The sequence below is a fragment of the Suncus etruscus genome, chromosome 2 (assembly GCF_024139225.1).
Source record: "Suncus etruscus isolate mSunEtr1 chromosome 2, mSunEtr1.pri.cur, whole genome shotgun sequence".
In the NCBI taxonomy this organism is placed as follows: domain Eukaryota; kingdom Metazoa; phylum Chordata; class Mammalia; order Eulipotyphla; family Soricidae; genus Suncus; species Suncus etruscus.
In genome coordinates, this window is record NC_064849.1 from 95,406,662 (window position 1) to 95,424,464 (window position 17,803).

General features: G+C 38.1%; 1 protein-coding gene across 1 annotated transcript in view; it reads right to left on the minus strand.

Annotated features, from left to right (window-relative positions):
• Positions 1-668: 668 nt before the first annotated feature.
• Positions 669-17,803, minus strand: part of NIPBL (NIPBL cohesin loading factor) — a 207,921-nt gene continuing 190,786 nt past the window's right edge. Inside the window, exons 42-47 of the mRNA XM_049768359.1 lie at positions 16,328-16,528; positions 11,955-12,101; positions 7,494-7,768; positions 4,670-4,844; positions 2,230-2,418; positions 669-1,669 (exon numbers count right to left, since the gene is read on the minus strand). Coding sequence (XP_049624316.1) covers positions 1,304-1,669; positions 2,230-2,418; positions 4,670-4,844; positions 7,494-7,768; positions 11,955-12,101; positions 16,328-16,528 — 1,353 coding nt within the window. The 3' untranslated portion in view covers positions 669-1,303. The remainder of the gene's footprint in view (positions 1,670-2,229; positions 2,419-4,669; positions 4,845-7,493; positions 7,769-11,954; positions 12,102-16,327; positions 16,529-17,803) is intronic.

A 17,803-nucleotide genomic window follows, 5' to 3' on the forward strand; every position in this document is an offset into this window, starting at 1 on the left:
TTAGACATCAACTATGTGAATTAAGTGATTAAATCCCACCCTCCCACTTGCAGTAGCAATGAAAACTACTTCCAAAAGATGTATAAAAATTTTAGAATAGAAAGTGATAAACACCTCAACTAGAAAAATTACTCCTTTATCAGCATTAAAAAATAACTTGTGAAAAGTGTAATTACGAAGCATTATATTCATCTCATTGTATTTCTATAACACATGGCATAATTTTAACTAAGATAAATGCGTTTCCCAAAATAGCATGGCTGTTACTTTTCCCCAAGATTGTTACCTTTTCCCGAGGCTTATAAAATAAATACTACCATCATGACATTATTTGAAAGAAATTGAAACATACAAAGAATAAACTATAGTTTCTTTTTATATCAAAATGTACTCTTGAAAATGTGTTTGGCACAGTGCTAAAATCATATAGTTAATACTAAATATTGCAGGATACAATAAAACCCTGGAGTTAATTGTTTACACCCTCATATGGGAATGAAAATAATAGATACCAATTATTCAGAAGTCAGCCTATACAAACTGTATAAACAATATCTTGTTTTGCTTTTAAAACCAGTGATATAATAAATTTTACATAAGACTGCAAAATAATATAAATGGATTTAAACAGATCTTTACAATAAGAAATTCAAATGGAAACAGACAAGTAACAAAGAGAAGTAAAAAAATTTATTGCAGTATTTGCTCCACCAGATTGCCTGGGGATCCCTTTTCTTGTATTGTTTTCAGGGTGACCTAATACATCAAAATCTACATTTACAAAAACTCCTTCTGCAGATAGGTCATAGATACTGCATGCTTTTTTTTTTTTGTTTTGTTTTGTTTTCAACAGAATAAATTATATATCCATATCCAGGAGATTCTGCCATTTTACAGCCTGGAAAAAACAATGCTTCCCTGGAAACTGGGCTAAGCTAAAGAAAGCCATCCGCTGCTAGGTTAAACTCCAAGAACACTTTATTAAGAACATTAACAGACTAATTTCCAACATTCACTTGTTTATTTTTTAAACAGAAAGTTTTTTCCAAGATATAAACAATTTTTGTTAAACTATAATACAGTGGGAGTAAAAATGAACTGAGAATCTGTTTCTGCTGCACAACAGCGAAGGGAGCTCCCACAAAATGTTTGCCCAACATTTCCTTCTTTTGTTCCTGTATCCCAGGTTGCATTCTCACTCTTCATAAAACTGCTATTTTTTTTTTTTTTTTGCCAGAAGTTGATATTTCAAGTTTTTTGCCTTTAAAAAATTCCTGTAAATTTGGCTGCATGTACAAATTCATTAGCTGGAAGTCCCATCCTTGGCGGCATACAGGGATCGTAAAGTCTGAACAACTTTATTAGTCAGCTTATTAGCACTCGTTAGAGCAATTTTTTTGTAAATAATGTCTGACTCTTTAATAGTGTCTACCCAAGGCACCAGTTTGCGGCCATCACGGCGCTTAGCCTCAGTCCAGGAGCCACTGTAGGAGCCTGCCATCCACTGAACACTGAAGCCACTGCTGGTTTTCTGTACTACTCTTGCAATTTGTGGTCGATCTTTGTACTTTGGACAGCAAATAGCGATGACATCCATGACGTCAACACTTTCATTCATCTGTGCTGCCAACTCCGTAGAGTCTGAATTTCGTTTTGACCTTCTCAATGACTAAAACATTGGGAGGGGGGGGGGAAAAAAGACCAAGTGTTACACAAAAGAATTTTAGTGAAATTATTGTTTTTATTGCTTTTAATCCCTTGACGCCGGGAGCTGGGATTTCCCAGAACACTTCCATTGCCGGCAATGAGACGCACCATGACCGCCAGCGCCAAGGGGTTAACATATACTTGTAAAACCATATAACTCTTAATTTTGTACCCGTCTTTACTCTTATTGATATATAAAATTATATATACATATGAACCATAAAGCTACATAAAACTTAGCAACAATAAAAAAGGATAACACACATTAATACAATTCAAGGAAAATTAATACCCCTTTATATTGGATAAATCTCATTTCTGCTTTTCATTTTTATTGTCTTTTATGTTAAACTTTCTACAAAAAGTATTATAAATGGTTAAGTAGAGAATCTCTATCTACAAAATATTCTCTTAATAGTATTACATTACTTGATGTACATTTAATAGACTGACATATATAAGCACATAAAAATCATTTTACGTAATACGCTGCGAAATACGTTGACTCCTCCTCCGCCTCACCCCTGAAGTGCCTCCTCCTCTATCCTCCCCATCACTTTCATCATCTTCTGTTTCTGCTGCTGCATTATTTTTAGGGCTGCCTCCGCCAAGCAGCGAGGTAATTGCTTTATTCCGAGCATTTGTGCTAGCTGACACCTCCCCTTCTTCCTCTTCTTCATCAGGGTCCAGATGTTCCATGAGAAGTTTGAACTACAAAAAAAACAGAAGTAATTTACTGGCTTAAATAAATATTTTCAAACAAGACTTAACAAATTGCTAAATATTTTCCTTTAAATATTTTTTCCAAATGTTTTATAAAGCAATAAGTAGCTGGTATGGGTGAAAAAGACTTCAGCTACTTTAGCCAGCCAAACACTTTTAAACACTTTAAATTACACAATAAACATGAAACTACAGAATGAAGGCAATTCTAAAAAATATATAAATACATGAGCATATTTTCAATAAATCTTATTTTTAGGCAGATAGGGCATTTGCCTTCTATGTGGTTGACTGGTTCAATCCCTGGCACTCCATAGAGCCCACTGAGCACAGCCAGGAGTGATCCTTGAGAGCTGAGCCAGGAATAATCCTGAGTATCACTGGATGTGGTGAAAAATGCCCTTTGAAAGCCTTTATTTTAATTTCAATACTTTTTTTTGGAATTATTCCTCAGAGTGCTTGGAAGACCATACTAAATGCTAAGGATTAAACCAAGGCAAGCATGCAGACCCAATAAAACTTTGTATTTGGGGGAGGGGTCGAGGGTCAGACCTGGCAGTGCTCTTGCAGTGCTTCTGGCTCTGCACTAAGAAGTTACTCCTGGCAGGCTTGGAAGACCATATGAAATACTGGGGACCGAACTTGCCTCAGCCACGTACAAGGCAAAAGTTCTACCCACTCTGGTCCAAGTAAAACATATATTTACTATAAAAACGGAGGGTGGGCCAGATATGGCCAAAAGATTGAAATATTACTGTTAGCCATTTTCTTGTGTCCTGCCCCCCCAAAAGATGCTGCAACTTTTTTGTTGTTTTGCCTTTGGGCCATACCCAGCTATGCCCTAGGTTTAGTCAGTCTTGGCTCTGCACTCAGGGATTACTCTTGGTAGGTCTTGGAGCTGCAATCTGTTTTGGTTGCATATAAGACAAGCACCTACCCTTTATACTATTTCTCCAGTCCCCAAGGTATTGAAGCTTTTAAAAAGAGAAACTAAAATCCATTTCTTCTCTTCATTTTTTTTTGGTTTTGGGTCACATTCAGCAGTGTTCAGTGGTTCACTCCCAAGGGTACTCAGTAGTGCTGGGGATTTAATGAGGGGTAAACTGCATGCTAATTTTTCAACTTTATAGAGTATAAGATTACCTATCAGTCTATGGAATATATGAAATCCACTGTGTAGATTTCAATCTTATTTAACCAAACAAAAAATAACCAGTACTCTTATAGTAAACTAAAATTAAACTAGAATTAAAACTTTTGCTTTACATGAATGAAAGAATGACTTGGGGCCTGAGAGGTGGCGCTAGAGATAAGCCTTGCAAGCGCTAGCCTAGGATGGACCATGGTTCAATCCCCCGGCATCCCATATTGTCCCCCAAAATCAGGGGCAATTTCTGAGCGCATAGCCAGGAGTAACCCGAGTGTCAAATGGGTGTGGCCCCTCAAAAAGAAAGAATGACTCATTATGCTGCCCCCAATTCCCATACCCTTAGGACACTCAATAGGAATTGTTCAGCCGCTCTGTGTTCAGGAGTGAGTCTGAAAGTGTTGGGGTGAGGGGTGGAATCATGAGTGGTGCCAGAGATCAAACCAGGGACAGCTGCATGCAAGGCAAGTGTTTTATCCTCTGTACTGACTCTCCCAACCCCCATAGAAGACCTTTTCCTAAACTTTCCATTTTGCTAAAAATAATAAAAAAAAGAGCACTTCCTGAGAAAAATACATTAACAGTTGATATAATGAAAAAAAAATTTTTTTTCCTGCTGGGAGGGGAGTTCCCACCCTTGCTGTACTCTGGGCGTATTCCTAGCTCTGTGCTTTGGGGGTCACTTCTGGAGGTGTTTGAGGGCCATAAGGGGTGCAGAGGATCAAACCTGGATTGGTTACGAGCAAGGAAAGCACCCTATCCTCTAAACTTCCTCTACCCTCAGAAGGCAACCTAAAAAGTAACAATTAACTTAAATTTATATCAAATTGCTTTTTAAAAAGTTCTAGATTTAAGTTCTTAATAACCACTCCTCTCTTCATGATCCAATGCAATGTGACTTTGCAGTTGATCTCATTAAAAGAAAAACATAAAAAAGTAACTTGTTAAATCCATTAGAGAAAGTAATCTTGTCAGTTCATTCATTAAGCTTACCTTCAGTGTAAAGGAGAAACAGCTATTTCCCCACCAGAGAAGAATTAAGTTTTCAAGAATTCATTATTTGAGGAAAATATATCTAGCTTTACTACTCACATCTAGATACTGTTTTACGATACTCCTCTTCACATCTTCAGTGATTTTGGAATTAGCCATATCACTCCTCAAGAAGTCCAGTGTTTGTTTGGGATGAAAATGAACTCCTGTTTTTCTATTTATCGCTTTATCATACACTTTGGCAGATTCAGATGGAGAGTATTTCTGAATTTTACTGTTTTGGAAAAATAAAACCATTAGCTTAAGGTACTTTCCTAGGTATTTACATTTAAATTTAAATTTACATTTAAATTTATTTTAGTTAGATTCTTATTTAGATTTATTTAGATTCTATTTACTAATAATTTTTTTGTTTTTTGTTTTGGGGCCACACCCGGTGACGTTCAGGGGTTACTCCTGGCTATGTGCTCAGAAATCGCTCCTGGCTTGGGGGGACCAATTGGGAAACTGGGGGATGGAACCGAGGTCTGTCCAGATAGATTAAAGTGTGCAAGGCAAAAGCCCTACTGCTTGTGCCATTGCTCTGGCCCCAATTTACTAGTAAACTTTTGTCAAATAAATTGCAACCACAGTAGAAGCGCATTTGCTTTGCACACGGTAACCTGGGACGAACCTGGGTTCGATTTCTGGCATCCCATATAGTCCCAAGCCTGCCAGGAATGACTTCTGAGCGCAGAGCCAGAGTAACCCCTGAGTGTAACTGAGTGTGGCCCTAAGACAAACAAACAAAAAAATTCTGGTTTTTGGGTTATACCCAGTGTCGCTTGTGGCCAAAAAATCCTCCCATCCCCCCAAAACCCAACACAAGCAAACAAAAAATCCAAATAAATTGCAACCAGTAAGCTGGACACAAAATTAAAAAAAAATTGATTGAAGATATCATTTGAATGAAATCAGTGTCTCATGTCCTCCATGCCTACATTTTTAGTATCAGGTCTAAGATATGTTTTGTTAAAGTTTTTAATTGTAGTTTAGGTAACATGGTTATAATAATGTTAATGGTTATGGTTTTGATGTACAAAATGCTGCATCTTCACCATTTCCAAAGTGCAAGAACCTCACCTTCGACCAATGTCCTTATATCACTCGGAGTCTACCTCTTTCTTCTCGATTCTACCACCTCTCCTCAATGCTTGGTAATTAATCTCAGGCTTGTAGGACAGTTTTTTGTTTTTATTTTGGGGCCATTCCTGATAGTGTTCAGGATTTACTCCTGGCTCTGTGCTCAGAATTCATTCCTGGGATTATATGGGATGCTGAGGATTGGAACCAAGTTGGCCACATGCAAGGCAAATGCCCTACCTGCCTCCCAACTTTTAATATTGGAAACTACTGAATATTAACTTCTTAAAAATATGTCCAATTTCTTGGGCCTGGAGAGATAGCACAGCGGCGTTTGCCTTGCAAGCAGCCGATCCAGGACCAAGGGTGGTTGGTTCGAATCCCGGTGTCCCATATGGTCCCCGTGCCTGCCGGGAGCTATTTCTGAGCAGACAGCCAGGAGTAACCCCTGAGCACAGCCGGTGTGACCCAAAAACTAAAAAAAAAAAAAAAAAAAAAAAAAAAAGTCCAATTTCTTAGCATTGACTCAAGATGTTACAAGGTCTTAAATTACTTGCCAATATTTAACAACACAAATATTTCTCACTGAAAAAAGAAATAGCTGATTCTAGTTTTTCTTAGGCACAGGTGGAAGGAAAGAAAACCAAGTCCATATAGTGTGAACCTTTTTTTTGTGCAAAAACAAGAGGATAAACATAAAATAAATAAAAGTCTGTTTGCCAATGACTTCCTACCAGGTCGACTTTACTTTATCTGTCCTCTGTATTGGAGTCACAAAACTCAAAGGTTAAAGCTTCTATTAAAATAGAAAATGACCAAAATTCCATGGGTAAAAAGCAGAAAAGAACTATATATCGAGTAATAATCACTAAAATGGCAAGGAATTCCAAGCCCAAAGCCCTGCCAAAAGCGATTTCTGAGCATTGCTAGATGAGGGCTGCATCCCTCAAAAATTGTTCCCCAAATTATAAGGAATTCACAATAACTGGCATGTGAACTATATACTATCTCTCTAGCCCTATAATTTATTTTAAGATAAGCATAATTCCCTAATACAATCTTTTAATGGTACTCAATAAAGTAAATCCTTTAATATATAATACATTATCACCAAGTAAAGGAATGTTTGTCTTATCCAATAACAGAATGAATTATGGGTCATATTAAAGCATACTATATAGTAGTAAGAAAGAAAAACTTTCTTCGTTGAAGATAGTATTCAGAAGGGGAGTTTTCAGAGGGCCCAGGTATAACTCCTGGCTGATACATGGCCTGGTGGTTCACTGCTAAAGCCAAAGAATGCTAAACAACTTGGGCCCTGTTGTGCTGTTCAAGGGACCAGTAGGGCTATGCCAGTAGTAATTTAGGACTCCTAGATGGGGGTAGGGGGCAGAAGGACACATGGTACTGGAGTTTGAACTTGGGTCCCAGTACGAACAAAGCATGTGCGCTAGACCACTGAGTCATCTATCCATACCCAAAACTTCCTGTTCATTTAATGAAGCATTACATTGAAGTAAAGTTCAAATTTAAATAAAAACTAAGCTGTATTTTTTGTTTTTGTTTTTGTGCCACACCTGACAGCAATTAAGGGTTATTCCAGGTTCTGTGCTCAGAAGTCACTCGTGGCAGGCTAGGGGAACCAAATGCGAGTACATCCCAGGTCAGCTGGGTGCAAGGTAAATACTCTACCACTGTGCTAGCTCTCTCTCTCTCTTCTAGATCTCTCAGGCTCTGGCTCTGAGATTTTTTTGTATAAATACACAATGCTCATTATATCTTGTTGCTTAGTTCACCTTACCTATCAGAAAATCCACAAAGATTTTTCAAATGCTGCTTTAACATCAAAAGCAATAAAATACCCTGGGAGACATTTGCAAATTCAATTAAAGGAGCTGAATTTTCTGGTAAACATCTCATTACTGAATTTATATCATCTTCAGAATCAGAATCAGAATCAGAATCCACTCGTTTTCGTGACTTCCGAGGCCTGGCAACTTCTTCTTCGCTCTCACTTGACACATTTTCCTTATTTGGAGATGACTTTCTCTCTTTCCTTTTGTCTTTTACCATGGACTACAATTAAAAGAAAAAAAGATTATTCTGTGTAAGAGACAATAAAGCAAAACTATAAAATCAAAACCACTAGTAACATGATCTCCAAATAACCGCTCCCAAAAAGCACTTTTAGATTAATATTCAATATAATGAAATCTTTTTTTTTTTGGTTTTTTTTTTTTTTTGGTTTTTGGGCCACACCCGTTTGACGCTCAGGGGTTACTCCTGGCTATGAGCTCAGAAATCGCCCCTGGCTTGGGGAGACCATATGGGACGCCGGGGGATCGAACCGCGGTCTGTCCTACGCTAGCGCTTGTAAGGCAGACACCTTACCTCTAGCGCCACCTTCCCGGCCCCATGAAATCTTACTTTTCATAAACAACTGGGGTTGTAACCCTGGGAAGGGCGGGAATTAGGTTTCAGGACCAGTATTAAAAAATAAATTATTTAAGCATCATTTTGGGGGCTGAGTCAACCATAGAGTACATGACTTTATATAATACACATACAACACAAAATAATAAAAATACGCACATATATATGATTATATTTATATATACATATGTATAAGACTTAGGGTACCATTTCCAGAACTGTCCATCCCCCAGAAAAGTATCATTTTAGAATACAGTGAAGTCAGTAATGAAGACAAATAGTAATTTTAACTTAAATGAGAATAATATACACTTAAATAGCGTCTATCAAATTCTCCTTCCAAGACCTTTCTAAAAATTGGGAGAGTAGGAGTTGCTTAAGCAGTGTTTAGGGAACTGGGTAGCCACTTCTGGTGATACTCAACTGAATGTTCAATAGCTCAATGCTTGGGCTTAATTTGTGTTAAGATCACCCTATGGTGTGTGTGTGTGTGGGGTGTCACAGGGTTATATTTGGAGGTGTTAGGTTAAATGAAGTTAAGGGTAGGTCAGGAGCTGAACTTGGGGCCTCTGGCTGCAGGCACAGCTCTAGTTTTCTGAGCTTATTGCTCTGGCCTCATAGTCTTTCTCAAATACTTCAGCTCTGTTTCTTTGTTCTATAAAGCTTTTTGCCCCACGACCGCATGTAGTGGGGCTTGGCGACCCATACAGTAATGGAAACTGAATTTGTGCTACTTGCATGTAAAAGCATATGCTGCAGCCTTTTACATCTAACCTTGCCCTTTCATTTCCCTTGTGAAAATTCCTAGTGCATCAGTATACACATCTGAAAAGTCACCAAATGAAGGAATCAATCTGAAGGAAACAATCACTTGGTATCACTCATTCATAATCATAGTGTGTTTATGACAGTGAAGTGAAAAACAGATTTGTGGCCCAAAGTACTTAATTTGGAGGTCAAAAATAGCAGTGCTTGGGGACCTATGCACTGTTAGGGAACTAAATTAGGGTAAGCTGAATGCAAGCATCTTATCCCGTTATACTGTCTCTATGGATGAGTGCTAAATTTTTACAACACATAATAGCTCAAAAGGTGGTGTACATACCATACCTTGCATGTCAGAGGTCCTTAGTTCCCTCCCCCCCCCCCCCCCCCCCGGCTCCCCATCTTATACACCACAGCTGCATCCTAACACTGGCTGGAGCACCAAATCTAGCTCAGCATCAAATAACAAAATGCAAAGTTGTTTAGTTTTTTGTCTGTTTTTGGTGTTCAAGAATTATTGCTGGTATAGATATCACTCTTGGAAGGGCTTGGGGAAACATATAGGGCACCAGGGACTGAACTCTGGTCAGTCATGTGTAAGACAAGAACCTTACATACTGTACTCTCTCTCCCCAGACTCCACAGTAATTTTTAAGGAAAGGGTGAAGAAAGTAACACTGGATTACTAAGAATTATTCAAATGTAATAGTTACATAAAATAGGAGAAGTAATTATAAACATATATAGATATAACTTATGGCTAACGCTTCTGAGAAAGGATAAACTCAAATTTATATTGATATATTAAAACAGCATTTTCTTTAAAAAGCAGATTTTTGGCCAGAGATTATTACAGGGGTTGATTATCTTGCATGTGGCCGCCTGTGGGCCAATCCCTGGCACTACATTTGGTCCACTGAGCACAGCCAGGTGAGATTCCTTAGCACTGAGCCAGGAGTAGCCTTACATCCCCTCTGCACTGATACTGATTCAGCAGTCTAGGACAGGTTCTGAATTTCTATAGTTCTACATAGCGTCTCAGGTGACACCGATGTTGTTGGTATTGATCCATGCTTCAAGTCACAAGGATTCAGATACCTTTGTAATCATAATGCTTACTCTAATAACCTTACTGATTTAGTGATTTCAATAGGCTGAGTTTTGATCATTATGGCTTTTTGTAGCATCAGGCACTATTACAATTTATAAAGAGGTACTTATTATCTACCATGTGCCTAGTAATACATCAAGTATTATTATATTAAAGCTAAATTTTTTTTTTTTTGGTCACATTCGGCAATGCTTAGGGGTTACTCCTGGCTCTGTACTCATAAATCACTCCTGGCAGGTTTGGGTGACCATATGGGATGCTGGGATTGGAATCACTGTCCTTCTGCATGCAAGGCAAACAACCTACCTCCATGCTATTTCTCTGGCCCCAGAAGCTAAATATATTTCTTTCTATGAATGTGAAATACAGTAATCAATTAGTGAAGATTTGGGGCATAGATTAAGACAACTTCATAATGATGCTTATGCAGGATATAAAGAAAACAGTATTACAAAATTTGTGTTTATTTGTAAGCTCTGTATTTATTTGGGCCATGCCCAGAAGTGCTCAGGGGTTACTCCTGGCTCTGCACTCAGGAATCACTCCTGGCAAGCTTAGGGGACCATATAGGATGCAGGGGATTGAACCTTGGCCAGCTGAGTGCAAAGCAAGTGTCATACTTGCTATACTCTCTTTGGCCCTATATTTTGGTTCTATATTTATACTCATGTGTATCTTACTTTTTTATTATATATTTAAAATGCAGGGGGGCCAGAGTGGTGGCGCCTTGCACGCACTAACCTAGGACAGACTGCGGTTTGATCCCTGCTACCCCAGTGTCCCATATGGTCCCCCAAGATTTCTGAGTGCATAGCCAGGAGTTACAACCTGATTGTCACTGGGTGTGGCCCAAAAACAAAAACCAAACCAAACCAAACAAAAAAACCGGGGTCACTCCCAGTCATGTTTGTGAGGGGAAGGAGTCACTTCTGACTATCTCAGCAGTCTTTCCTAGAAGTGCTGGGGGGGGGGGGGAAACCATGTGCTTGCTGCTGGGGATTGAACTGCATGGTGTTGGTTGCATGCAAGGCAAAAGCTTCAATCGCTGTACTATCTCTCCAGAATGCAAATTTCTTTCTTTCTTTCTTTTTTTTTTTATGGTTTTTGGGTCACACCCAGCAGTGCTCAGGGGTTATTTCTGGCTCCAGGCTCAGAAATTGCTCCTGGCAGGCACAGGGGATCATATGGGGCACTGGGATTCGAACCGATGACCTCCTGCATGAAAGGCAAACGCCTTACCTCCATACTATCTCTCCGGCCCCTGCAAATTTCTTTATAAAACAGTGTTTAGATGAATATACAAATGAGCACCCTCAAATACCTAAAATTCATACTCTAAGAAAAAAAAATAAAAAAGGAGAAATAGAGCTGGAGTGATAACACAGTGGGTAGGACAGTTGCCTTGCATGTGGCTGATCCAGGTTAGATCCCAGGCATCCCGTATGGTCCGAAGACTGCCAGGAGTGATTTCTGAATGCAGAGTCAGAGGTAATCTCTGAGCACCATGAGTGTGGCCCCAAACCAAAAAACAACAACAAAAAGAGAAATAAAGTGGGATGTTTATCATTAGAAAAATCCATATGCTTTTATAAAAGAAATAAAATATCAACCCACTTCCTCTTCTCAAATCAAATACTATTCATAGTATGAATATTTCATATTCATATTTCACTAAGTTCTTTACAAAGATTTTATATATTTGTGAAATGAATAAAGAGAACAATGAGAAATGAAAAAGTGAAAATAACATGCCTGTACTTCGGCGGTGTTTACCTTGCAAGCAGCCGATCCAGGACCTAAGGTGGTTGGTTCGAATCCCGGTGTCCCATATGGTCCCCCGTGCCTGCCAGGAGCTATTTCTTAGCAGACAGCCAGGAGTAACCCCTGAGCACCACCGGATGTGGCCCAAAAACAAACAAACAAACAAACAGAATAATAACACATGTAACTTACCTCCTTGAATGACTGCAGTAGGTTACTACCAGAAACTGAAAGTGTAATATCTATATGATGCATTATAAACAATGGCTCTTCTTGTGTTTGATATGGAAAACAGGCTAGATTGTCTGCTATATACAAGAGCATATTCACTTCGGTTTTCTGGAAATTAAAAAAAGTACACAGTTAATAGATAATCTAGAAATGCAGCCAAAATTCTTTTCATAAAACATATTATAGGGTTCTTTCTCCTCAGTTAATGTTTCAGAAAGAGACAGAAGAGGTAGAAGGTTAGAAGGGAAGAGAGGGAACAAAATTCATTATTATAAAAGAAACATACTCATTTAAAAGATTTTATATCATTTTATATCATGATGCCTCAAGTAGGAAAGAAGTAAAGTTTATTAGTGTACAAGTAAAAATGCCTCAAGTTGATAAATCTATACCACATATAAATTAATAATTATTATGGTGTGCCTAAGAATTTAACCCATATGGAAATTATAGTTACTATTCTACCTTCAAAAATAGGTAGTAATTATAGTACTATGGTTTAAAAAGATTCACCTAATTATAAATTATATGTTTTCTATATACATATAACTTAATTCTGATTATGCTAACAACTTGACACTGCAACAATTCTGAGACGATTATATTTAGAGAAGAATTATGGTGGATAGTAGTTTCTTGCCTTAACAACTAAGATTAGGGCCAGATGGACCGCACAGGTGTCAAGAGGCTAGCTTTGTGTGGAATCAATCTTGGTATGATCTCTGGTACCACATATAGACCTCCACACCAGCACAGCCAAGTATGAAACCTGAGCACAAAGTTAGGAACAGATCCAGTGCGCCAACCAGTATTGCCCCCTCCTCCCGTAAGAATAGACTCATTTTTCATGTTTATATATGAACAGAAATAGAAAGGCCATGTTAACATTTAAATAAAAAAAATTACAGGTTAACAAAAAAAAAGATAGAAATGAAACTAGCAATCAGAATACATATTCTCCTATTCTGCTATCTTATTAAATGAATAAAACTCAACAGTAGTAGCGCAAGAAAAAAATCTCAAGACAAAATAAACTTGCTAATAATATTCAGGATATGCTTATTGTACTTTTTGTTTTTGGGGCATACCCTGTGGTGATGGGTTTTGTTCCTGACTTTTTACTCAGGGATCACTCCTGACAGAGCTAGGGAGACCACCTGGGGTGCTGGAGATCAAACCTGGGTTTGATGTGCAAGGCAAGGCAGGGCCCTACTCGCTGTACCTCTATGCATAATTTTTTTTTTGATCTTTGAAAAAAAGCATGTACCATTTTTATTATGTCCCAGAATAAAATCTGAGTGGAGCTTGATGGCAAAACTAAAAATAGATATATTTTAGCATAGAAATCAGTTGCAGTAAATTAAGAGAAATTTTATAACAGAGTAAATAATAAAACAAAAGTATAATTTGATTCTGTTTTCATAAAGACTATTTTGTTTTTTTGTTTTGGTTAACACCTGGTAGTATTCAGGGATCAGTCCTGGCAGACTTGAGGGACCATACTGACCCTATATTTTAAATACATATCAACACTTAAATGTGAAGGTAGGAAATGCAGATAAAGAGACCTACCTATTTATTTTAACACTACAATATATATCCCTTCTGAAAGGGAAAATGTTTAGGATTCCTCCAAATAAATAAAATTTTAAAAGGTTTCTTTAACGTTGGTCATAACTAAGTCCTATATTGTGCCCTCATCAAAATTAAACTTCTGAAAATTCTAAAGAGTTGCTCATTACACCTTCTCCATTTCTTTAACTCTCACTGATTAACCATCAAATATTCCACTCTAAATAACAAATATCCCATTCTAAAAGTAAAAACTCATTTTTCTTCATTTCTGAACATCACCTGACACTATTATCCACTCTATTCTTTCCCTATTCTTTTATCCCTATAACTGTTTTTTTTTCCTATGGGATTTTCAAGCCTATATTCTTTGTCAATTTACTTTTTAACAATAAAATACTATGTTTGAAGATGTTCAGAAAAAAATAATTTACTTATACTTTGACTCATTTATGCCTCCCTCTTAGAATTTCCTGAAATAGATTTTTTCTAATATTTATTTGCAAGACCAAATCTTCAAAAAATTTATGTAGTCCCTAGAAAAAGGAATAGTAAATTACATGCACACTCTGGAAATTTAGATTTGCTCTAAATGGAGATGGCAATACACTGATTAAAGTGATAAAAATAAACAATTTTTCTTTGGAAAATTTAGATTTGCTCTAAATGGAAATGGCAATACACTGATTAAAGTGATAAAAACAGCAGGGTTTTTTTTCTTTCAAACATAGGAGTCATACCAGTACGTTTCATGTTTCTGGATCACACCTAATAGTGTTCAAGGATTACTCCTCTCTGTGCTCAGAAATCATTCCTGGTGTACTTGGGGGAATAGATGGGATGCTGGATATCAAAACTCAGTTTGCTGTGTGTAAGGCAGATGTACTACTGTACTATTGTTCCAGCCCAAAGTCATACCCACTAATGAGGTATTTAGGTCTACACCCTGAAATATTCAGTATGATAAAGTAGGCTGACTGCTTGGTAGGTCTTTGATGGCCATTAAGAGCATACCATATGATGCTAGAGGAATTAAGTGGAGGTTGGGGCAAATGGTGTCAGATATCACGCTCAAGGCACTAGTATTTAAGTCATCTCCCTGACACCTCTTTTGCTCTTTTAGACTCAAGAGAGATAGATTACACACCTGTTCTATTTCTATTTAACATTCCTTATACACTGGCTAAGACACAGGATGTGCTAAAAATAGTTATCGTATTTTCTGGCGTATAAGACTTTTGAAACAAACAAAAAAAAGTCAACCGAAAATCAGGGATCATCTTATACGCCGAGTATATCCTGAAAAATGTTTCAATATGCCTCTAAATGAAACAAACAAACAAAAATCAGGCTGCAGAGTTTCCAAATCTCTTTCTTGGGGGCTCCCAAACAGTACTCAGGAGACCTGAAGACCACTTCTGGCAAAACCCAGCTAACCGTGTTGGTGGTTCAGTGCTAGGGTCTGAGGATGGGGTGTTATTTGGTTCATGTAGTGGGGGAGATTAACTGACGCCACCAGGGAATTACCAGAAAAGGTGCCTATGATAAGGGACCAATCACTGCAAGGCTGCTCGGACCGCCTCTCTAACATAGCCAATCCAAGCAGGCTTTTTATGCATGCAAATTAGACAATGTTTTGGACCTGAATCTAAGATTGATCAGATTGGCCAGAGTCAGAGACAAAGTCTATTACAGTATAACCTTTGAACCTTTGCTTGTTGTTATTGGCTAACTGTGGTACATACAGTTGCAGCACAGGAACATTCTGACGTTCTGTCTGATACAGCGAATATAGGCCTAAACCTATGTTTTTTTTTTTTTTTTTGTTTTGTTTTTTGGTTTTTGGGTCACACCCGGCGGTGCTCAGGGGTTCCTCCTGGCTGTCTGCTCAGAAATAGCTCCTGGCAGGCACGGGGACCATATGGGACACCGGGATTCGAACCAACCACCTTAGGTCCTGGATCGGCTGCTTGCAAGGCAAACACTGCTGTGCTATCTCTCCGGGCCATAAACCTATGTTTTAACTGCAAAATTAGGGGGTCGTCTTATACGCCGGAAAATATGGTAAATAAATGAAATGAATAAATCAGGAGGTAAATTTAAAGATTAGCACATTCTGTTTTCTTGGCTCATGGAACTGGTCAGTGCAACTTGTACAAAGCACAAAGTGTCAAAAACTGTAATTACACAAAAGTAGGCTCTCTCCATTAAGAAACTGTTGAGGGCTAGAGAAAAAGTTCAATGGACTGAGAGATGCTTTGCATGCAGAAGGTCTGACTGATCTTTGGCATCCTATGGTCCTAAGTACTGCTGCTGGAAGTTACTCCAACCACAAAACTGGAGTAGCTGCCCCTAATGCTATCACTGCCATTGCCATATGTGGCCCCAAACCCAAAAACAATAAAGTCAAGCTGAACAAATCTAAGCAGTAAAAGATCTAAGAATAGCTACTCTAACAATATATTTGAGTCCAACAGATTTCTTGTTTAAGTAAAAAATCTATTGCCCTAAATGAGTCTGACAATGTAATTTATTTGAAAGTGTGCTTAGAGAAAATACTAACAAAATTTATGACACTTAGTATAAATTATTCTTTATCTACATTTACTTTATTGCAAAAGTTTCCCTTCAATTTTTACTATATAAACAGAAGACAATTACAGATTCAATTATTATTTACTAAAATGATAACATTTAAGCAATAATTACATAGGCATAAAATTACATTTATTTTCTTAAAGTAATAAGGTATTTATACTTACTGCTGTGTCATCAAAGAGGTTGAGTAAAGAAATTAAAAAGGCTCGTCTGTGTTGGCGATTTCCACGGATCATGGAGTAAAGATGTGAGCACAAAGCACTAGAGGACTCATCTTGTCTGAAACCCCTTACGGGATCTTTTAGGCACGTGTTAATAGCCTGTTGTACCTGGTAAGACATCTTCATACCGGCCACTGCTTTCATCTGAAATTAATAGATGCCTCATTTTTGTCTGCAAATTAAGAGTCTTAAAATACACATAAGGGATATGAAGATGTATTCCCAAAACTTCTAAGAGTGTTACTGTTAAGTATGGAGTTTTTCATGCTAAAATAAGTCAGAAAAAGGAGGACAAATACAAGACGTACTCATTCATTTGTGGTACACAGAACAACAAAGCAAGGGAACAGATCATATTAAATGAAAAACTCTTGGTCTTTGAGGTGGGGAAGAATAAAGAGACAAGAGGTAACAAAAACGTTGGTGGAAGTTTTAGGCATTATAGAGGTGGTGAGGTTTGGCTCTACATTTTAAATCAATAAATATGAATACTATATTATCTTTTCTCTGGATTACTGTAAACATATAACCTAAACTACAATAATTAAAAGAAACAAAATACTTAAAACTTCTACATGGGTCCTGAGTGATAATTTAGTGGGTTTTGGCATTTGCCTCGCACAAGGCCTATTTGGGTTCAATCTCTAACACCCAAATATGCTTTCTTGTGTATGGCCAGGAGTAACTCCTATTCATATCCAGGTGTGGCCAAAAAAGCAAGAAAAAAACAAACAAACCACCAAAACAAATAACCAGCCAACCCCAAAAGAGCCACTATTGTAAACTTGTTGCTACAAGTATAATTAAAAATTTTCTGATTAGGACTGGAGAGAGAGCACAGCGGTAGGGTGAACACAGTGGTAGGACGTTTGCCTTGCATGCAGTGATCCAGGACAGACAATGGTTCGAATCCTAGCATCCCATATCCCTTGAGCCTGCCAGGAACAATTTCTGTGCCCAGACACAGGAGTTACCCCTGAGCACTGCTGGGTGTGACCCAAAAACCAAAAAAAAAATTTTTTTCTGGTTAGGGGCTGGAGCAATAGCACAGCAAATTTCCTTGTGTGCAGGGACCCAGGATGCCCGTGTTTGATCCCCTGGCATCCCATAAGGTCTCCCAAGCTTGCCAGGAGCGATTTCTGAGTGTATATCCAGGAGTAACCCCTGAACGCCACTAGGTGTGGCCCAAAAACAAAAAACAAAAAGAAAAAAGAAAAAAAGTTCTATTTTTTGAGTTACATCCAGTGGCTCTGCATTCAGGGATCGCTCCTGGTTGTAGCCAGGGGCCATACTGATGCCAGGGATTGAACCCAGGTTGGCTGCATGCAAGACTAGTGCCCTATCAGCTCTGTTATTGCTTTGGTCCCATCTACTCATTTTGGAAAAGGAAAACCGAAGACTCAGAGTGGGCCACCAAGA